The sequence below is a fragment of the Camelus bactrianus genome, chromosome 31 (genome assembly GCF_048773025.1).
Source record: "Camelus bactrianus isolate YW-2024 breed Bactrian camel chromosome 31, ASM4877302v1, whole genome shotgun sequence".
In the NCBI taxonomy this organism is placed as follows: domain Eukaryota; kingdom Metazoa; phylum Chordata; class Mammalia; order Artiodactyla; family Camelidae; genus Camelus; species Camelus bactrianus.
The window spans coordinates 15,361,960-15,384,665 of NC_133569.1; the positions used below are offsets into that span (position 1 = coordinate 15,361,960).

A 22,706-nucleotide genomic window follows, 5' to 3' on the forward strand; every position below is an offset into this window, starting at 1 on the left:
CCTCGCTTGTCTGGAGTGTGTCCAGTAGCCAATTGGAGGCCCCACGACGTCCCAGCTTCCCGGGTGGTTGGCACACGAAAAGCCGGAACTCTTGTTAATTGGCAAATTGGATCTTGCCGCTTCGCTGTTTAAATCTTATCAGTGGCTTCCCTTTGTACTTAGAAAAAACCCGTCTTCTTGTGGGGGCTCATGGGACCTCTGCTCCCCTCACTGACCTCGTGTTGTGGCATTTGCTGTCCCCTGCTCACTATTCCAGGGCCCCAGGCCCTCCCCGGCCCTCTGCCTGGCGTGTTCTTACCCTGGATCTCTGGGTGACTCAGTTCTCAGGACACCTGTCCCTTCCACGGAGAGGCCTCCTGACTGGTCAATCCAACCTGGCCACGCCGGGCCACTCCCTGTCTCATCGCCCTAGTTTTGTTTCTTCATAACATGTACATTTATTTGCTTACCTGTTTCTTCCGTGCCCACCGCTAGAATGGCAACTGTATCTCAGGTCCTAGAACAGTTCCTGCTGTGTCAGAGTCATAGGTCCTTAAACGCTGTTTGTTGAGGGAGTGAATGGCTGAGTGGCTGAGGGAGTGAGAGAGTGAGTGAAAATTCAGACCTTGGGACCTCCGGCGACTTCGGTGTCAGACCTGAAGTTCTGAATCTCTGTGACTTTGGACAAATCCTCACACCTCTGAGCCTCTGTTTCCTTATCTGCAAATTGAGAACGACCCTCCCTCGCTGGACTGTTTTGGGGGTCAAATCAGATAACCACACCTCCGTGGCAGACCATCTGGCCCACGGTGAAAATTCATGAGTTTTCACCCTCCTCCTCTCCAGCAGAGACGCGGGATCATTCCCTGATCCAAGGAACGGCCTCGGCTCTCCCTTTAAGCTGTTTCTCTCCTGCCTTTGGGAGCTCAGGCATCCTTCCTCTGAACTGGGCTGTCCAGGATGGTGCCCCTAACACTGCCCGATGTTCATGGGTTAATGGGCGTGAGGGTTCCCTTCCATCCTGGGGGAAACTACACCTGTCTGGGAAGAGCCTGTGTGCCTCCCCCCTCAGGAGGCAGCCTGGACCGGGGGGCTGGTTGAAGACAGGCCTGGGAGAGGGTGAGGCCAGCAAGGCACCAGGGCGGCTCTCTCTCAGGGCTGTGCAAACATGGGGTTGCACCTGCCACCTTAAATTCTGCACCCTTCACCCCTCCCTGGTCACACGCTCGTGTTTGGAAGGGACACTGAGGATGGCCTCCCACCCATTCCTGCCACAGGAACACGGAGTGGCCAGCTCCGTACACGGCTGATTCCTCTGTCTCGTCCCCCTGTCTTTTCTGAACTGGGTGTTATGGACTGAATGCTTGCGTCCCCTTAAAATCCACGTGTTGAAATCTTAACTCCTAATGTGATGGTCTCTTAATTTGGGAAGTAATTAGGTTTAAATGAGATCATAAGGGTGGGGCCACCGTGTGAGGACACAGCGGAGAAGGTCACCATCCGCAAGCTAGGAACACGGTCCTCACCAAAACCTGAATCTGCTGACGCCTTGATCTTGGACCTCCCAGCCTCCAGAACCGTGAGAAATAATGTCTGTCTGTCATTTAAGCCCCCTGGTCCACGGTGTTTTGTTACAGCAGTCGGAGCTGACTAAGACATGGGGTAAAACCAGTCTCCCCAGAATGTCTCCCCCAACCCTCCAGGGTCACACAGAACAGGTGTCAGCAGAGGGAACCCCAGTTCCTCTCTCAGTTCTGTGGCCTCCATGCCAGGCTCCCAGTAGAGCGGGGAAGGGAGAGGCATTAGACATGGAGGGTGGGGAAGGCCGCATGAACTAGCCCACGTCCAGGAGCCGCAAATCACGCTGGAGCCCAGGGTGACCAGGCGCGGTGGTCAGAACTCAGGGCGTCAGCACCCCACTTCTGGCTACAGGAGCCCTGGAAAGCGGTGTCCTCTAGCCTCCAAGAGGGTTGCGCCCCCTTCTCTGGCTTTTTACGTTCTCCCGTGGAAGCGCAGACAGAACTTTCGCACAGGAGGAGAGACCCGTTTCCCAAAGCAGTGCTGCTCCCTGGCCTCGCTGCTGAGCCCTTGGAGCTGGATGGCCGTGAGGACAGCCATTGTCCCTAAGGCCGGCTTTGCGCCTTCCCTCCTGAGGCCTCAGCTGAGCTCTTTGTTCCTTGTAGGACAGAGAAGGAGTGAGTCACCCATTCAAAGATGAGAAACCGCAGGTGCAAAGAGTACCGCCTTACCGTCTAGTGACCAGCTGGCTTCTCCATCTGGAAGCGGAGAATGATGTGGGGGTGGCCTCAGTGCTTTCCACCCTGGCTTCTGTGATTGCCCGCCCACCCGCCACCAGCCACAGGCACACTCCTTCTCAGGTGACAGACGCCTCCTAACCTGCCTGTCTTGCCAGCAGAGGCTCGGATCTCAGGATGACCCCTGCCCAGAATAACTCTACCCGGGCCCTTCTGGGAGAATGGCGTCACTCACCAGGCAGCTCATTGTCACTTTTGATTTAACCACACGAAGCACAGCAAAAACCAAGATGAACGTCCTAATCACATAATTACATTAGTGCCGGCTCCAAAGAGTCAGCAGGGGCCCCAAGTTCCAGGGCTTGGTCCTGTTTCCCCGGCTCCTCACAGATGGTGCACACAGAACATTCCTTTTCCAGACGACTTGCTTTGGTTATCATCCAGGCAGAGAGCTGAACCTCATGGAAGGGCTGTTCACAGTCCTTCTGGAGACTATTTTGAGATTCAGGCGTTAGATAAACAGGGTTAAGAGCCACTTAGATCTTCTAGCCTGACATAGATGAAGGAAACCAAGGCCCAGAAAGGGCGAGTGATTTACCCAAGGTCACACAGCATATCCCCCCACCAACACTAAATCACCAATTCTTCTATTCCAAACCAATTCTTCTATTGGTTTTGGTTTAGTACATTTAGGAAATGTCCATGTTTAATTACAAATGTAACCTTTATTCACTAGTGTCTTCAACAGTTAAAAATCTTGACAAAAAATAATAATATTGGGGGTCGTTCTGAGATTCAGTATACATGTCAGCCCTTAATTTGGTTTAGTTCAGGTTCCTGGACTAACCATGAGTAATTCTGATTTGAGTAGATTTCCTCAGTCCCCAGTTTGGCTGGTTCTGAGGAGGGGAGGAGAGGCCTGCCCTGAGTTGGGGTGAAGGTCCCCATTGGCGAGCCCCATCCTCCCTGCTGTGGCAGGGCTGGATGCCAGGGAGAGATGGGAACACACCGCATGGAGGGACAGCGGGCATCCGAGTGGGACTCAGCGACTCTTGGCAGGTGAAGTCTCCATCTGTCCCACAGGCCCTCTCATTTTTCCTTCCTGTCGGTGACTGTGGCATCGGTACCCCAGGGCCTGCCTGTCTGTCTCCTGGGAGTCTGCCAGACATTAACACTTAATCCTCCAGTCTCTGGGAGCCTGTCGCTGCCAAGGGGAGTGAGTGGGGTGGAGGGCACGCAGGGGACCTCAGGTCTGCTTCTAGAAGCTTCCTCCGGGCGCGAGATGTCCCGCTGTGTGGAAGGACCTGTCTGGAGGATATGGGGTCTTCCTTCCGACCGGGATGCAGGTATGAGAGAGGCCTCACCTGCGCCTGAGGAACTGAAGGCGGTTTAATTCCAATTTCTAGTCCAGTCTTTCTCCCCACTGGCCACTGGGGTGGAAGATGGTGTGGGAGGTGCGGAGTGGGCAGCCGGCCACTTGGCTGTGATTGTTGGCTGTGGACCCTGTGAAGCCACTGGCTCCAGCCACCTCTTTCTCTGGCACCTGCTGAATTCTCCTGGGAAGGCCCCTGCATGGCTGCGGACTCCTGCTTCCTGGGTGGTGTCCACACGCCACTGTGCCTGGGTGAGCCTCCTGCTCACAGTCAGGGGCTCTCCCTTTGTAGGAAGTGTGGAGAAGGTGGGCCCCAAGGCAGGGCTGGAGGCGCACTAGCCGCCAGCGTGCACCTGACCATCTGCCCAGCAGAGCAGAAAGCAAAGGGTAACGAAGCCAAGTAAACAAGCCCTGGGCTGAGGGCGGTAGTCTGTCCCGCAGGCCACAGGGCAAGGTCCTGCAGATTTCCTTTCTGGTCCCAGGCAAACTGTGAGAGTGACTCAGAGGCCCGGGTCTCCTTTCTGCACCCTTCCTACTGGCAACCCAGGCCCCAGAAGAGGACCCGTGAAGGAAAAGCAGCAGAAACTCAGGCCGGGAGCCAGGAGACGTGGAATGGATCATAGTCAGGCACATCTCTCTTGGGCCTCAGTTTTCTTCATCTGTAGAGGAATTGGTTGGACTCCTGCCCATTCCACCTCTAACTTTCTGTGATTCTTGCATAGGGAGACAGGATGTTACCTCATTTGGCTTAGTCAAAGGAATGACTAACTAACAGCAGGAGGGGGACCGGAACTTGAACCTCCGAGGTCAGAGCCACTTCACCCACACTGCACCCGTCCCACCCACAAGGCCGGGCACTCACGCAGCAACCATCAGCTGAAGGAATAAACGGAGACTCCCCTTCTCCAAGGACGGTCCTAGGACTCCAGAAGGTTGCCAGGACTTCCACAGCACGGGTCCGCAGACTGCGGGGATAGCGGTAGACATTAATCTCCTCACAGTTCTGGGTGCTGGAGGTCTGAGATCAAGGTGCTGGCAGGGTCAGCAGGGTTGGTTTCTGCCGGAGTCTCTTTTCCTGGCTTGTAAATGGCCATCTTCTCAGCGTGTCCTCACGTGGCCTTCTGTCTGTGTGTGCACGGAGGGACAGAGATCTCTGGTGTCTCTTCCTCTCCTTATCAGGACACCGGTCCCATCAGGTTAGGGACCTTATGTAACCTTGACCCCCCCCTTAAATGCCCTACCTCTCCACACAGTCACTGTGCGGGGTAGGGCTTCAACATATGAATTCAGGGATGGGGCGGGGGGGACATAATTCAGTCCATTGCAGCCGCCTCCTTGCTGCGTCCGCACATGGCCGTCCATGCCTGTGTGCTATCTGTGTCCCAATCTCCTCTCCTTATAAGGACACCCGTCATGTTGGATTGGAGCCCACTCTTGTGGCCTCATTTTACCTTAATTACCTCTTTAAAGATGCTATGTGCAAATACAGTCACAGGGGTTGCGAGGGGTTGGGGCTGCAACATATGGATGTGGGGGGAACACAGAGTGGCCCATAACAGGCTCCTAGGCAGACATTTCTGGGAGTGACTTCCCTGTAGACAGGGTGACAATATTCCAGGGTGATTATGACGTGGAGATTTAACAGGACCAGGGAACCAAGCCATGGGCTGTGGAGGGAGGTTCTGGAGACCCCGAAAGACCAGGCTGGACTGCCGTGTGTGACCTCAGGAGTCGGTGGGTGAAATCTAATGAGTCAACCTCGTGTCCTCAGTGTCGTCATCTGTGAAAGGGGAATGACCTGCCTCATCTACGTCACAGACTCAGGAAACAGTCAGAGGGACAGTGAGATGCACTGCTACGCTGGTGGCTCTGTCTTCTGGGTTGGAAGATGGATTTCTGTGGCTGGTCAGATGGACTTTTCTCTGCAGATGGCTTTGTGGGAGTGAGGCAAGGCCGGTCTTGCCCGTGGAAGAAAAGATGGTGGGGGGAAGAAAAGATGCATGGGAGCCCTCTGTATTATCCAGAGCCATTGTTCCTTTGATTTAAAACATTTATCTCCCCTGTTTGGAAGGATAATACCTTAAGCCACTATCATCTTACTGTGAATTACCTTAGCATTGTTTCTCTTCCGTGACAGCAGGGGTTTGAGGAACTTGAGTCCTGACTCTGTGGGAAGCAGGAGGGGACCGAGATGGGGAGGTGGGCTCCTGGCTGGCCCCTCGGGGGTCCTCAGGGCTCAGCTGTGTCAGCTGGGAATTTGGGCAGCAGTAATCCAGCAGCTGAAAGACCGGTCTGATCCCCTGGGTGACTTTCCCAGAACTTTGCCCGCCGCTCAGCCCTGCATTGATTTCATCACTTCTCACTCATTCATTCCCTCATTCGTTCACTCGCAGAAATTAACTGAGCCCCAGACGCGAGCCTGGCCCGTGTGGGTGAGTTCGTGTTCTAGGGGCTCATGGTCTTGTGAAGGAGGACAGGAAAACAAAACACAAAACCACAGCTAAGCTGCAGTGTGCTGAGTGCCATGGTGACAGGTTCTGGGGCAGAAGAGGGACCGAGGGGGCACCTCGCTCTCCCGGGGGAGCAGAGGAGGGGGGTAGTCACGGGATTCCCAGAAGTGATGTTTGGGTTGCTGGGTCCTGAGTAATCGGTTGAAGGGCCTCCCACGAGTCTGCAGAGCACGAACAAAAGGCACGAGGAAGGGTTTGGCTTTGGATGTGTTGAGGGGGTGTCATGGGGTGGCCAGGAGTCAGGCCCCCCACATCCTATCTGGGACTGCGGGGATAGGGGGACAGGGGAGTCTCAGCCGCCCCAGCTCTGACCTTCTTGTGGCCTGCTGGGCCTGCTGTTCCCAGACAGACGCGGCGTCAGTGCCGGGCTCTGCCCAGCGGGGCTCTCTGCCGGGGCGCGAGGAGCAGGGAGGCCTCACCCCGTGCTGGCGAGGTCCAGGCAGTGCTAATGCAGCGCAAGCTGCTGACTGACAGCTAGGGGTGACTAGCATGCAAATGGGGGAGGCTGCAGAGGTGACCTGGTCACCCCATTCAGCCAGGGTCCGCTGGGCACCTGCCAAGGTCTGGGCTGGCTGATGCAGGGTCACTAGGATGGGAAACGGGGCCACCAGCTCCTGGAACTCAGAGCTGGTGTCCCGGGGATGGCACTAGATGGGCACAGTAAGGTGGGCACAACCACCCCATGCAGTCCCTGTCCTGGGCTCCTTTCCTGTGAGGAGGACCATGGATCTGTGTAGGGTCGGGCCCAGCATCATGGCCCCACTCTCTTGCCCAGGGGCAAGGGAATCACAGCACGGCCACTGCGTCCCTCCCAGCATTCTGACAAGGAAACAACCCACTGAAATGAACATGTGGGGCCGCGTGGACAGAGCACGTGGCCAGTGTGGGCAGAGACCAGGATCTTATCCTGCCTCTGTCACAGCAAGCCTTAGACAAGCCACTTTGAACCCCAGCTCTTTCTCTAGACACGGGGAGACCCAGGCTAGCTCACTCTATGTCTGCCATCTCTCTAGGTGTCTGTCAGGGAAACAGGTTCCCCTCCCAGCTCTGCTACCTACCACCTGTGTGACCTTAGGCAAGTTACTTGACTTCCTTGTGCCTCAGTTTCTTCATCTGTAAAATGGGACCATGGTAGACCCTACTTCACCGGTCATGTTAAGTGAGCTAATACACATGACTCACTTAGATCTTCATCTGACAAAGATCTCCACTCAGTGTTAGAAGGGTGGGAAGGGGAGAGAGAGAGAGAGCAAGAGAGAGTGAGAGAGAGAGGGGGAGGGAGGGAGGAAGGGCAATCTTGAAAAAGAATGACAAACCTGGAGTAATCATACTTCCTGTTTTCCAATCTTGCTACAGAGTTATAGCTGTCAAGACAGTGGTGCTGTCATAAAGGTAGACATGTAGGTCAATGGAACAGAATTGTCCAGAAATAAATCTTTTCATTTATGTGCATTTGATATTTATCAAGGGTGCCAAGACAATTAAATAGGCAGAGAATCTTCTCAGCAAATGGTACCGGGACAGCTGGCTATCCACATGCAAGAGAATGAAGTTGGGCTTTACATCCCATCTTGTATAAAAAGCAACTCAGATGGATCATAGGCCTAAACACAAGAGCTTAAACTATAATACTCTCAGAAGAAAATAGAAATAATCTTCATGACCTTGGGTTAGGCAAAACCTTTTTAGCTATGACCGCAAAAAGACAAGTGACAGAAGAAAAAACAGGCAAATTGGACTTCACCAAATTTAAACACTTTTGTGCTTCGAAGGACATCATCAAGAAAAGACAATCTACAGAGCAGGGGAATATTTGCAAATCATATCTTATAAGGGGCTAGTGTCTAGATTACACGGAGAACTCTTATCAATCAGCAATAAAGAGATGAATAAGGCAATTAAAGGACAAAAGGTCTGAATAAACATTTTTCCAAAGAAGATAATACGAATGGCCAATAAGCACATGAAAAGACGCTCAACATCATTAGTCACTAGGAAAATGCAAGTGCAAATCTCAAGGTACCACTTCACGCTCATGAGGATGACTAAAATTAAAGACAGATAGTAACAAGTGTTGACAAGGATGTGGAGAAATTAGAACCCTCCTACCTTGCTGGTGGGAATGTAAAATGGTGCAGCCACTCTGGAAAACAGTTTGGCAGTTCCACAAAGAGTTAAGCCTAGAGTTACCATCTCACCCAGCAATTCTACTCCTAGTTCTGTGTTCAATTGAAAACACATGTCCTTGTAAAAATGTGTACATGAGTGTTCACTGTGGCATTATTCATAATAACCCCAAAAGAGAAACAACCCAAATGTCCATCAACCAATACATGGATAAGTAAAAGGTAGTGTATCCATGTAATGGAATATTATTCTGTAACAGAGAGGAATACAGTTCTGACACATGCTGTGATGTGGATGGACCTTGAAAACTGTGTACTAAGTGAAAGAAGCCAGGCACAAAAGGACACGTATTATATGATTCCATTTATAGGAAATGCCCAGCATTGGCAAATCTGCAGAGACAGAAAGCAGACTAGGGCTTGCCAGGGGCTGCAGTGAGCGGGAGGGGGAGTGACTGCTAATGGGGTTGGAGTTTCTTTTTGGAGTGATGGAAGCGTTCTGCAATTAGATAGTGGTGATGGCCTGGCCTGGAGGCAGGTGGGGCTGAGGCATGGGGTGGGGGCTCTGGAAAGGCCTGAGAAGGGTTCAGGGAGGCCGTGCTGTGGACCCTGTGCTGTGCCCAGGGAAGAAAGAGACACTTGTACAGCTTGCCTTTCTCCTTCTCAGCTGCCCAGCACCGGCTCAGAATCACACTGAGGCTGATCCCAGTTTCCCCCAGACCACTGTAGGAGGTCCGGGGGCTGGCCCTGGATTCTCAGTCAGCCTGTCATGTCCCAGCCCAGCCTCTTCCAGTCTTGGGGGCTGGATGCCAGCTCCTAGCTTGGACCCCTCCCGAGGCTCAGGCTCCCCATGCCCAGCTCAGCCCAGTAAGGAGGAAACTGTCCCTCCAGGCACGCACAGGCCATTTCGTGCTGCACCGAGCTGCCATGGACCACGCAGGGGTGTGCAGCTCCCAGGCAACCGAACTGGCACAGATGTCCATCAGGGTCCCTGCCAGGGAGGTGTTCGACAGCGCCACCTGCTGGTTGCTCCCCCACTCCATGGGGAGATCACAGGTCGGGCTCCCCTCATCCCCAGGGGAAGATCAGTTCTGGTCCCAGATACCCATTGATGGCCATTAGGCATGGAACGAGATGACGTCATGTGGGCCGGCCTTCTCATTTTACAGGTGAGGACACTGAGGTCCTGAGAGGTCGAGGGACTCGTGCAAGGGAGCAGACAGACCTGGGGATAAAGAACAGAAGCAATGCCATGTGTAATGTACAAGAAGCTACCACTGTTATTTGGGACTAAAACCAAGTTCCTCTGTGATGAGCCCCGGGTTATCCCGTCTCCACTCGCCTGCCCAGCCTGCAGTCCCGCAGCGTCCTTGCAGCTTGAGCGCAAGCCGGTTCCCCTCTCGGAACTGTGGGCGCGGACTATCGGTACCTTCTGCGTAGCTCCGCCCTCGCTCCACACAGACCTGTGCTCCCGCGCCTGCGCACACGCACCCACCGACACTTCCCTCTCCATCCCTCTAAGGGCTTTGTTCGTGGCACTTAACCCCCGAGGCATGATGTTACAAAATTATTTGCTGCTTTGTTTACTGTCTGCTTCTGCCTGGAACATGAGTTCCAAGAGTGGGGGCCCGACATGCCATGTGCTCCAGCCGGAGTAGCTGGGAGGAGGGTCTGCCCTTCATAGCTGCCCCAGGGGAAGGCGTGGACTCCGATGGGGTAGCACTTGGCAGTTTTGAAGGCACCTCCGCAGGGAGACAGTAAAGCATGCTGCTGAGGTTCTGGGGCTCAGTCAGTCCTGGGTGTGAATTCCAGCTCCTCCATCCTAGCTGTGTGACCTTGGGCACAAACATAGTGTCTCTGGGCCTACCTCAGGTTGCTCATTTACAGGATAGTACAATAATGTCATGGGGAAGCCAGGAGGGTGACATAAGATGGCCCATGAGAAACTTCCAGCAAACTGCTTGCTTCATAGAAAATGTTCAGCAATTACTCATGGGCAGAGGGTCTGTGGTGTTGGCCAATGTACCACATGCTCTTGCATCTCAAATTCTGTTCAGAATGTGCTGAGGAATGAATTAATAAATTATTAAGCGTCCTGTGTCTGAGGGAGAAGGCTCTGCTCTCTGTTCTTGGACTGAGACCGTGGTTTGGAGATGCCACTTTCTTCACTTGCACCTGCAGGAGGACCACTGCACTGGGTGTTGATCACGTGATTCAGAGTCCCTACCAAAGTGCAGGCGACTTTACTTTGGGCCCGTGGGTCTCCCTCAAAGTCGTGAGGCACCTCCTGCCTTCCTGCTGTGGGGTGCAGACTGGCTGTCTTGGACCCGGCAAATCTGTCTCACTGGGATGCAGGCAGAGCAGGGCTGGCCGGGCTGTTGTCAGAGTCTTCAGCTCTAATCGGGGGGGAGGCACCGTGGCCTTTCCGACGGTGGGCACAGCAGAGGCTCTGACTCCAAGGAGACAAGCCCGCGGGCAGCGGCAGCAGTGGGCCCGCTGACTCGGCTTGAAAGAGCTGCGCCGGGCCAGAGAGTGGGCACTGCAGACAAGCGAGGGGGCAGGAAGAACAGGGAAGCGGGCCCCGGGGACTACTCGGGGCGCCAGCAACTGGACGGCCTTGGTGGAAACTCTAGGCTGCCTCCAAGCCTGGAGAAGAGGGAGGAAGCTTTCCTTACACCTGCCCTGGGAAGTTGGACTGTAAACTCCCTGGAGCACGAGGATGTTACTAGCAGGCTAGCCAACTGGTTCATTCATTCCTGGGACAAACACCACCAAGTGTCCAGCAGTGCACCGTGCACCATGCGCCAAGTATGCAAAGATGAACCAAAGCCCCAAAACTTTGGTCTCTGTCCTGGGAGCTTATAAGGGAGAATAAAAAGCATTTCTCCGATTTGTAGGTTTGCAAAGGGGTTTTGATTTGTCTGTGTGTGTGTGTTTTACAGTTTATTTATTTATTTATTTTATTGCTGTATAGTTGACTTAATACCAAGTTTGTTTCGCAAAATCTCAGAGAAGGAGCAGTAGCCTGGGTCCTGCTGTGTGGTGGGGAAATGAGGCTGCTGGGGCAATTTCTACCTGCATTCTGCTGTTCTGAACCCTGGGATGTTGAGGGATGTTTAGGCCTCCCAAGACCCCGCATTCGGGAAGACTACTGGGTGACGCCCGCTGCAGCCTCCTCCCTTCCCTGAAGCTTTGCGGTGCTTTCCCCGCTGTCTCCCCTGGGCCCTGGCGAAGAAATGCCATTTCATGCCTGCTCTCTCAGATGTGTGCCCCCAGCCTGCCACCACTGCTCAGCTGATGTCAGACGCTGGATAGAAGGGCTAAAAATAGCTTTGATTTGATGCGCTGCTCTCGGGGGCTGAGCTGGCAGCCGGCCCCTCCACCTTTCCTCCATTCTGAGGGTATCTCAGCTGGGGCGGGGAGGGGGGGGGTTGCAGGGGCTTCCCGGCCAGCCAGGCAGTGGAACGTTCCAGAATCCATTCTCATACTCAGAGCAAGCCCATGGCCCACAGCTGGGGCTGTGTGCGTGCTCTGTTCCTGCTGTGCCAGCTTGAGGGCGCCTTGAGCCACCCAGACCTTGCATTTGGGTGGCTTGAGGGGGTCCTCGGGTAGGACTTGTGTGTGGACAGAGACGTGCACGTGCCCACGGAGCACTGTGCTACAAGCTGTGAAGACGGGTCCAGCCCCTGTGCTCCGTGAGCTGTGAGCCTCCGATGTCTGACAGCCCCACACCTTTATTTCTCTCTGAAACTGTCCAGAGAGGGGCAAAAAACCTGCCTCGTTGTAGCATAATCCTGCCAGGCTGTCTGGTAAGTTCTGTCTTGTATCCAACTCAAATCATTCCTGCGTTAACTGCCCCTGTTCTGGTCATCTGCCTCGGGGAACGTGTATTTCGTGCATTTGAAGGTAGTGTTGCAGGCGTCTCTTGGTTAAATGAGAGCATCAGAGCAGGGGATTAAGTTTACTTTAGCGCCCTTGATTGGATGTCTGCCATGTCAGGCTGGGGGCGCTGTGTACAGACGCCCCTCCTCGGGGGCTGAGATGTAGCGAGAGGGCATCTCTGGACGTAAGTGACCCCGGTACCTGGTGGGCTTGAAGGGGAATGGTAATGGGGGCGGGGAGAGGCCTCTAGGGGTAGGAAACAGAGGCGTGTAGCACAGCCAGACGAATCAAGGCTGAAATTTGGCTTTCCAACTTGGCACTCTCTTAACCCCTATGAGCCTCAATTTCCTGCTCTGCACAATGGGGCTAATAGATTATCTAATTCATAGAGTTATTGAAAGAAGTAAATGGAGTGGGAAGAGAGGGAAGGAGAGAAAGTTAAGTAACAGGAGAATATCGTGCCCCAGGTTAGAAGCGCCCTTTCTGAAGTCCAGTTGCCTGGTGTGAGTCCCGGTGGCTGCGTTCTGGGCACAGATTCTTCACCTGTAGACAATCATAAGGTTCTCAGGTTAAATGCCTTAATATATGTAGAGTGCGTGCACTGTGCCTGGTCTGCAGGGGGAACCCAGTGCGTGGGGGCTGTTACTGTACTGAAGGCCCGATGTCATGGGAAGATGGGGAGGGAAATACTTTGACCCGGGCCTGGAGTGAGACACACGGAGGAGAGCTGGCCGATTGGGCAGTGGGGACAGCATAGACAAAGACACAGAGAGGGGCATGGCTACTTGTATTTAAATACAACAAAAATATAAAGGTATTCTTTTAATTGAAGTGTGGTTGACTTACAATATTCTATTAGTTTCAGGCGAACAGCAGAGTAATTTGATATTTTTATAGATGATACACCATACAAATTACTATGAAATATTGACTATGTCCCCTGTGCGGTACCGTGCATCCCATGACTTCTAATTTGCACCCCTTAATCCTCGTCACCTCTCTTGCTCCTCCCCCCTCTGGTAACTGCTAGTTTGTTTTCTGTGAGTTAAAGGAATTTTTTTTTTTAAGCAAGTTGTCTTCCAGACGAGTAACTATATTATTATTAGCTTCAGAGCAAAGGTGTGTCTTGCCTTCGAGGCCAGCTTTGGGGTCTTCCCGGAAAGAGCAAGAGCAGTTCTTGGCCGAGGAGGCTCAGAGCGCAGCCCCAGCCGTGGCCGCCCGCAGGCCTGGCCGCCGGGGGCAGAGGCAGCCCTGACTCGGGGCCCACAGCCCTGGAAGGGCTGTTGGGGCAGAGTGCTGCCGTGGCCTTGGCCCAGACCCGCCTCCAGGCCTCAGGGCCTCCAGGGCAAGCCAGGCCTTGCTGGTTGCGGGGGCGTCTCAGACTGTCCCCAAGAAGCGGCTTTCGCAGAGGCGGGGGCAGCCCAGCCTCCAGCCTCCCCTCCGAGTGGTGTGGTTGCATCAAGTCCGGAGGCGGGTGCGCGAGTGCAGACCCTGACCTCATTCAGCTGGCAGGTGTCCCGCAGCTGCTTCTGCGTGCTGGACACCGTGCGAGGGGCCGGGGGTCCGAGGGGGAGCAGCGCTGGGCTGGTGCCGTCCTCCTGTGCCGAGGGGCCCACGGGAACGACAGGTCTTTTTTTTTTTCCCCATTTCCACTGATTTAATCTTTAATATTGTCTTCGACACTTCATTTCCTAAAAGATGAAGCCTAAGTTTTTGCAGTTTGGGGAATGACAGTTCTTCACCACAGCTCCCACACGTGCACAGCAGCCTGGTGGCGCTCACTGTGAAGGAAGTTCATGGTGGGGCTCTGGGGGAGTCCCTGGGGCCAGCAAACCCCAGCTGGGTGATACCAGCAAGTTCTCTACTCAGTTTCCTGTCTCCAAAGGCGGGTGACGATGCCTGCCTCACGCGGTCGAGGGATTAAATGAGATGGTCCAGGTAAAGCCGCAGGCCGGGCACGTGCTGGGGGCCCAGAACCCGCAGCTGTTAAGGTTACTCCCGAGTCGTTGTTACGTCACCTCCTCCGTTCCCGCCTCCGAGCACCAGCCCCACAGACATCTCTGCAGTGTGGGGCCACTGGAGCATTTAACAGCCACTTGGAGTGAAGGTCTAAGGCTATGTTTGCGAGGTTAGAGGGGTGTTTCTGGAGAGAGTGAGGGGAGAAGGATCAGAGAGTCAGGATGCTGTCCCAACTCGTGGGGAGGCTGTAGGCAGGAAGGGCAGACAGTGGGGCAGGGAAAGGAGGATGGGGCCGGGAGGGGCCTCCGGTGTCATGAAGGCAGGGAAGAAAGCCCCCCCTTAAATCTTCCTCCCCACGGAAACCTGCCCCAGGAGCTATTGAGCCCCACTGGCTCCTCCCTTGGTGCCTGAGGGGCCCGGTCTGGTGGCTCAGCCACTGTGGGCTGCCTGGCAGCTTTGCAGCCAGGACCAGAGCCGTGTCCTCACGTGACCCCAGCCTGGGCATCGTGCTGGTACCAAGCTAATTGCTTGGTGGTCTAGGGCTCAAAAGGACAGCCAGGAGCACTTCACATGGAACCAACCGCAGCTCTGTGCTGGCTGCAGGGGAGAGGCTGCCCTTCTGATTTCTGGTTGGAGAGAACCAGCAAGCCTGGGGCCTGGCCAGCTGGGGAGCAAGGCAGTTTACTGGCCGGTGATGGGCTCACTAGCCCACGGCGACGGGGAAAGTGCGTGACACCCCAAGCTGTGCTTGCCGTGTCCAAGTCCTGTGCATCTTGGATAAGCTCTCTGGCTGCTAACACGCTCCTTGGTGTGGGACACCAGTGGCTGGCAAGACCCTGGGAGCCTCAGGAAGGGAGGGAAGGAGCTGTGCTGTGCTGTGTGGCTTTGAACCAGCCCTGCCACCAGGACAGATGCCGGCAAGGAGCAGACGCTCTGCAGGACCCGGCCTTCCATGCCCCCAGCCTTGCTCTGCACTTGGGGTTCGCAGGTAAAACGCAGGGTCTACCCTGACCTCCAGCTCGCGTAACACACAGCAGATTTCTGTGGCTTCCTAGGGTCGCATCCCCTCTGTAGCTGGCACATGGGCCCTGGTGGGGCAGCCTCATCTCTGTGACAGCTCTGGCCCCGCCTTCGGAGGAGGGGGTGGGCCTAGGGAGGGTGCAGAGGGTGGGCGTTGAGTCTGTGTGTGCTTTCTGCTCCACCGTGATGCTCTTGGCTTAGGGCCCTCCTTCCTTCTTGGGGGAAGCTTTAAGGACCAAGGCCAGACTGGGGTCCCAGGTGCCCTCTGAGGCAACCACCTCTCCCCAGGTGGGGTATCAGAGCTCACAGAATTGGGCCCCCAAAGGAGCCACTTCGTATGTGCGTGGTGAGAGCTAGGGGACGCTGAGACCACCCTGTTTATGTAGAATTGGTGCTGTTTCTACTTTAAATGTTTGGTAGACTTTACTTTTTTCTTAAAGAGGGTCTTCTAAGCTTCAGGCCCCACAAAACCTGACTCAGCCCTATTTGGGGCTTTGAATGTGGGTTTTCAAAATGCTGTTTCTGGGGATGTCATAAGAAGCAGCATGGGACTGTAGGGCCAGACAGATGAAACTGTTCAGCCTCTTGCTTTTTTGCAGAAATCATTCATTTCCCTTAGTTTCAGGCAGGGCTATAGCTAACTCCCACTGGGGCAACATAGTTTGGACAAGGCCTCTGATTCCCCTGAACCATGATTGACTATGTGACTTTGGGAAAATCACTCAGCCTCTCTGAGTTTCAGATGAACCAATGGGAAAAAGGTGACAAACATGTGTCCTTCAAAGTGCTGCTATAAAAGTGAAAATGTGCTCAGAGAGCTAGTGAGTTCTCCTGGAAATATAAAGAGCTTTAAACAATTCCATAGTTTACAAAGTAAGGCGAGAAGATAAGACTTGGAAGAATAAACAGAGTGGACTGAGAGAAGGACAGGAAGAGTGCCCCCTGGTGGGGGTGCAGTGACAGCTGGCATCTGTGGCTTCTGGTCTCCCATCTATTCTCACAAGCATTGCCTCATTTGAGCCCCCTGGAACCCTCCAAGGGGACATGGTGGCATGCATCCATTCAGTCAACATGTCCTACGGTCCTATTCTGGGCCAGGCATTGTGTAGATGAGGACATGGAGACTCCAGGAGGATAGGAGATGTTCCCCATGGTAACACAGCCAGTGATAGGGCTGGAAGAGAGCCCAAGTGTTTGGGACAAACAGTGCTCTTTCGCTGAAGCGCAGAGAGCAGATTAGACTAAGTGAAGAAGAAAACAGACAACTGGTCTACCTCTAAGAAGTGTATGCATAGGAGAGCACTGGCCCCAGAGCCAGGTTGCTGGGCTTGAAGCCCTCCTCAGCCCCTTCCTCGGCTGGGTAAACTGAAGCACGTTTCTTAACGTCAGTGCTTCGGTTTGCCATCTGTAAAGTGAGCATAACATTGAATCTATCTCAGAAGTTTGTAGTGAGCACTGAATGAGTTAGTAAGTTCAAAGTGCTCAAAACAGCGCCTGGCACATATGAGTGCCAGACAAACACTGGGTATTATTTGTAAAGATGCTCGGCCATCCTTTAAGCTCTGAGAAAGTGCACAAGGATGGAGTTATGACCTGTAGGTGGAGGCTCAGGGATCCTCCAGCCTGCCCCTCTGTGATGGGCGAGCGGAGCAGACACAGCCTCGGGAGTGACTTGCCCAAGGTCGTGCAGCCCTGCAGACTGTGGACCAGGCCCCACTTTCCTGAGGCCTCGCTCCAGGAGGACGAGCTGCCACCTTGTTTTAGATCCGTTCATTTCATGATCCGACGTTCTTAGGAGAGAGATGGTATGACAGGAGGTGACACAAAGTCCAGGTGGAAGCGAGTCCAGGAGGAGGAGAGTTGTGTGTCTTCTCTCCAGGACTGCATTCCTGGGGAAGGTGAGCCTTCCGGAAGCTGCCAGGGAAGGGGAGAAGGCAGGGGAGCTGCAGCCCACCTTGTGTCTCCTGAAGGTACCGTGCCCCTCAGTCTCGCCTGGCCCCCGTGCACCCCGAGGCTCCTGCCGCATAGAAAGGTGCAGGCCTTTCTATGAGATGAGATCACTGCCAGAGCAGCCTTCCCACGAGGCTTAGGGTCTGGCGCCACCTTGTGGCCACGGGCCAAGGCTGTCTTTGAGCAGGGGCTGAAGGCTCAGCAAGAGGCTGGGTGGCCCCAGAGGTCACCTAGACCCACACTGGGTTTGACGCGGTCTACTGGGGACCCAAGGACTTAAGGATAGAAGATGAGGGTACAGGAGCCAGAGGGGGCGGAGTAGCTAGAAGGCCCTTGACTGGGGATCCTGCTCTGGACTCGGATTTAGCTCCTACTCCAGGGTGGGAGACTGCGTGAGCTGGGGTCCCAGGACGCATGGTATCTGGCTTTGATCCCAGTGCACTCTGGGCTCCCGGCATCTGTTTCCTTATCAGTGGGGAGAGGCTCTGGCTTTGCCCACTCCCACCCTCATCTCTTCCCGCAGGGAATGTTCTCACAGGGGAGATTCAAGGTTGGTTTCTTAGGCAGACATGGTTGAATCAACATGTTCCAGACTCGTCATCCTCCGTTGTCCTGGCCATGATGGGCAGAGGGGCTCGTGGCTTGGGGAACATGGGGGTGGAGGGGCAGGCCAAGTGCTCCTTTTGCCCTGGTGGGGCAGATCTAGGTGAGTCTGAGTGTTGGTGTTACCTTGCCCTGGGACCTGGATGGTAGGCTTGGCTCTGCTACATTATCATCCCTCCATCTTGGGAGAGGCAGAGTCTGCGGTCTGAGTGTACCCCTGAGAGACTGCATATTTGTGCAAGTATGTGGCCCATGGCACTGTAAGTTGCAGGTGCCACATCTGGGTAGAGCTGAGTTTTGGAGCACGGAGACCACATTTGACCTGGGATACCCACGGCACCAAGGCTCTGCTGGCCACGTGGCTGTTGCAGGTGCTGGCTGCTGTGCAAAGACTGCGTTGTTCTGGGGCAAGAGTGGTCCCCGGGAGACCGGCTAGGAGGCTTCAGCTTCAGTTCAGGAGAGAAGGGTGATGGTGGGGCCCAGGCTGGCGGTGGTGATGGGGACAAAGAGAAGGAAGCCAGCAGCCCCACGTGGGCCCCTGACGGTGCTCAGGGACAGTGGGGACTCCATAATGGCCATCCGTGTGCTCACCCTCTGATTCCAGTACAGCTTTTAGAAGGCACAGTGGTATGCACTCCCAGGGGATGTTCATGGATGCACGTGTGGTTCTGTCCTGTTGGCTGTTTATGGTTTGCATTCTTGATCCTAACTGGGCCCACAAAGCTGTGCTTCCTGAACCTCTGGACCTGGCCTGGCCCCATAGAGTGCTGGCTGGCTTAGATGGTACCTTCGGGCCTCCCCTGGACCGTGGCTTGGGGACAGCTTCCAAAGTTTAGGTAAAAGTGAGGCAGGTGTGTACGCTTTTTAACTCAGACCCAGGTTACATGCCCAGCACGTGTGTTATCTCCCTAATCTCCCACCAGCCCTGTGATGCTCTGATTCTTTTCCTCATGTTGAAGAAGAGTAACAAGAATACAGAGTTGGAGGAATTAGTCCAAGATCCCACAATTAGCAGATGACAGATTTGAACCCAGAGCCCACTACCTGCTTCCTTTGCCTCTTGACTCTCCTGAATGCAGCGGTCAGTGCCTTTCTGTGACTGTGTCCTGGGCCACACCTGGATGGAGACTCCATTGTAGGCTCCATGTCTCCCTAGTGTAGAGGGGGCCACACATGAGCTTTGGGGTCCCGCAGCCCTGGGCGGGCTCCTGGTTGTCCACCATCCAGCTGTGGAGCCTGTGAACGTGAGCCCCACCTGTTGGTCCTACATGGGAATTACACCCGCCTGTCACCTGGGACCCAGACAACACCGGGCCGGCTAGCCAGCCAGTGATAGCAGGAACTTCCCAAATGCTAATTCCCTCCTCCTCCGGAGAGGCGAAAACTCTGCTGGAAGGTTCCCCCCTCCCCACTCGGGACCCTGAACCTGAGCTCACTTGTGATGCTTCATGGGCAGGCCTGGGAAATCATCTGGTCCCATTCTTTCATTTCTCACTTTACAGATGAGCAAACCGAGGCTGGGAAAGGGACAGGTTGTCTGGGATCCCTTCCATGGCCTCCCCACTACTCCCCCAGCGAAGCCTCAGCACCGTGTCCGAGGGCTGGGAGAACCCCTAGAACTGCTCTAAGCACCTGGAAAACCTCAGGGCAAAGGAGGAGATGCTGTTTGGGGAGATGGCCTGGCCTTTCCTTCACCCCCACCCCGACCCACACTCTCTGTGTTCGGTCCCGTCTCTCTGCAGGTATATCCGCACCATGTACCTGGGGATTCAGAGCCAGCGGCAGAAGGAACACCAGCGACGCTTCTACTGGGCTATGATGTACGAATATGCAGACGTTAACATGCTGCGCCTCCTGGAGACCTTCCTGGAAAGCGCCCCCCAACTGGTGCTACAGCTCTGCATAATGATCCAGAAGAGCCGCGCCGAGACTCTGCCCTGTGAGTGCCCCCTGCCACCACCCCTGGGCTGGGACCAGCCCTCCGTGCACACCCTAGGGGTGCGGCCGTCCCAACTGCCGCCGAGTTCTCATGACGCACCCATGTGCGAGCCTGCCCCGCCGTCCCATGAGCAGAGCGGAGCCGGGTCTCCATGTCCCTGGAGCAGCAGGGCAGGGGACATTGGTCTCCCAGTCCGGGGGGAAAGGCCCCTCTTCTTGGCGCTGGCCTGAGCCGCAGTATTTGCACATAAACAGGATGCAGGAAGTGGCCTCGGGATAGCACGTGCCCAAAACACGAAATCCTGTCAGGCGGCATCAGCAGTTTTAGACATTTTAAAGCTGTGCTCTTGCTTCAAACTCATTTGTAAAATGTAGATGCACCGTGTGTACCGTAGGAGCAAGTAGCTCTGTTCTACTTAGATGAGTGGGGGAGGGGGTCCCGAGCCCAGTGCACCTGCCCCTACCTCCCCGCTCCTGGCCCCAAGAACCCCTCGAAGGGCCTAGGGTCCGGTCTGGACAGCTCTGGTCTCTAAGCAGCAGAAAGCCTCTGGGGGCCACCTGGCTGCCCTCGAAGCCCTTTCTAGGTTGGGCTCCCCTGGTCAAGGCCCAGGTCACCAATGTCAGGTCAGACCCCAGGTCGGACCAGCCTGCAAGTATTATGGTTGTGTCATAGTTCAAGGGGGCTGGGGCTGCAGCTGGAGAGAAGGTCTAGGAGGAGGAGGGGCTGCAGATCACAACACTCGGGGGACACCAGGGACATTTTGTCTGGGGAAGACCTGGGATATGTGAATCCCAACGTTTGAAGGGATGAGGGATGTCAGGGGAAGAATAATTGTGACAAAGAGTGGGGGGAGCTACAGGGAGACCGTTATCAATTCCACGTGTGGGGACATTTCAAACAGCAGGAGCCATCTGGTGATGGAAAGACTGTCTCAGGAGGTAGTGAGTTTCCTGTCACTGGAAATATTCAAATAGAGATGTTGCTGAAGGGACTCAGCCCGGAGGTTCCTGACTCCAGAGGGGATGAGCGTGTATGATCCGGGGTAGCTGGCTCTGCTCCCCATCCCATCTCTCCCTGGCCAGTGGGGCCTCTTCGCCTCCTAGGTCCTCAGCTCTGGGTCCACAGCTCCCCCAGCTGCTCCTTCGGGCCCTCAGTGCCACCATGTTCACGCACGCCTGCAGGGGGCCCTCCAGCCAGACCCCCGTGCCGCACGCTGTCTGGCAAGGGCAGCCAAACCCTGGCCTTTTGTCAAACTGCTTCGCCTCCTTACTTTACCCACCCTGGCTGGCGCTTTGCCGGCTCCACCCCCCTTAGTCATTGTGGAAAGGGAGTTTTATCCTCCAAGGCCAGTCAGGGGAGGCTGAGCTGTTCAGACCAGGGGGCTCGATCCTGACACTTAAAGCCAGCTGTGCTGCCCACAGGCTCCCCACCCAGGGGGCTTGGCTTGTGCTTCAAGTGCCCTGCCCACCCCAAGCCAGGGCAGCCTCAGCTCCAAGTGCCCCCAAAGGAACAGGGGCTTCAGGCAGTCTGTCACAGGGAACACTGGCTGCACCCACGCTGGGCTGGGGATCCGAGGCCCCGCCCCACCCAACAACCCGTGCGGAGTGCAGGCTGCATGCAGGAGACAGGCGCAGCCTCTGCCTCTGGGACCCCCGGGCAGCAGGAGGCACGTGGGATCCTCCCAGCCTCAGCCTCCCAGGCTCCGCAGTCCCCGCTGCCGGGAAGAGGCCTCCCTGGGCCCTGGGGCGTCCGGCTGCTTGGAGCTGGAGCCCCGCCGGTGTCTGCAGCACCAGCAACGCAGGCCTGGAGAGGAGTGGGGAGGCGCTAACTAGATGTCTACTCCAGCTGGGGCGCCCGGGGACTGAGCGGGCAGCCGGGCTGAGGAGGGCGGGACTGACAGCTGCCTGGTCTCTCCTCCTCTCCTGGACGCACTCCCACTGGCATCGGGAAGAACTAGGGAACACGGGGACCCTCAGATGCCTGTCTTCGGGGGGCCCGGGGAGCCAGGTCATCTGCTTGGGCAATAAACTGGCGTGGGTGGTTGCCCACAGCTGTCCCCGCTGAGGCCCTGGGAGTCCCTGCTTCTCCCATTCTCAGAGGAAGGACCGTGGGGCAGTTCAGAGAGCAGCCCTTGATGACTGAACCTGGAGGAAGACCGGCATCACACATATCCTTGCTCTGTAAGCCCCGAGGGAGCCCGTGGGCCTCTGATGTCGGATAAGGCGCCCTGTGATGGGCACCCCTCCTGCTCACCCACCACAGCCTCCGCCCCTAGCCTGCCCTCACCCTGCTGGCTGCAGCTCCCCAGCTTGGGGCAGATTTGCCGGGGCTGGGGAGGAGCCCCTTTCCCTTCCATCTGAGTCCCCCCTTTTCTACCCTGTCACTGTCTGAGGCCCCCATCTAAGCTGCCCTTTGTCACTTCAGTTTCAGATCTTCCCCTGTCCCCACCATATCATCAGGGCAGCCAAGTGATCCTTCCTTTTCCAAACTTTGGCCACATCCCTGCCCTGCAACTAGATGAGGCAGGTGGCAGGGTGACACAGGGGGTAAGCTCCCGGTGGACATTTGTCCGAGACCAGGGTTCTACTCCACCTTTTATACCTGCTGTGACTTTGGACTCTGCCCTTCACATTATCGAGGCCGCCTGCCCTCTTCTGTACAACGGCGGAGATGGTGACCGTACCTAGCGCTGTGCGGGGCTGCAGTGACGTACAGCACACAGAGTGCTCTGTTCACTGTCGAGCTTTGCAGGCACCTAAGGGGGCATGTTTCTCATTTCCAGGGGAGTGGCGTGCGCAAGGTTCCAGGGACATCCCCCGTCTTCCACCCTGTGGGCCATTCCGCCCCGGCCTCCTCCGTAAGCCTGCCCTTTCTATGATAGCGTCTCAGGTTCTAAACACGGAGGGGCTGGAGGTGAAGTCTCTGGAGAGGAAACTCAAGGGGCAGCAGGCATTGCTTCCTGGGGGCCCTCCTGAAGTGGGAGCCCGGGATCCAAGGTCAGCAAAGGCCACGGGGCTGCCGGTGAGCCGTGGCGAGAGTAGCCTGGCAGTGACGAGGGCCATGCTGCCTTTGCCCGGGGATGCTCGCCCTGGCTCTTCGCCCACACGCCCC

The 22,706-nt window shown here is 55.6% G+C and overlaps 1 protein-coding gene across 1 annotated transcript in view; it reads left to right on the forward strand.

Moving 5' to 3' along the window:
* Positions 1-22,706, forward strand: part of XKR6 (XK related 6) — a 228,294-nt gene that overhangs the window by 181,073 nt on the left and 24,515 nt on the right. The window contains exon 2 of the mRNA XM_074355505.1: positions 19,399-19,595. Coding sequence (XP_074211606.1) covers positions 19,399-19,595 — 197 coding nt within the window. The remainder of the gene's footprint in view (positions 1-19,398; positions 19,596-22,706) is intronic.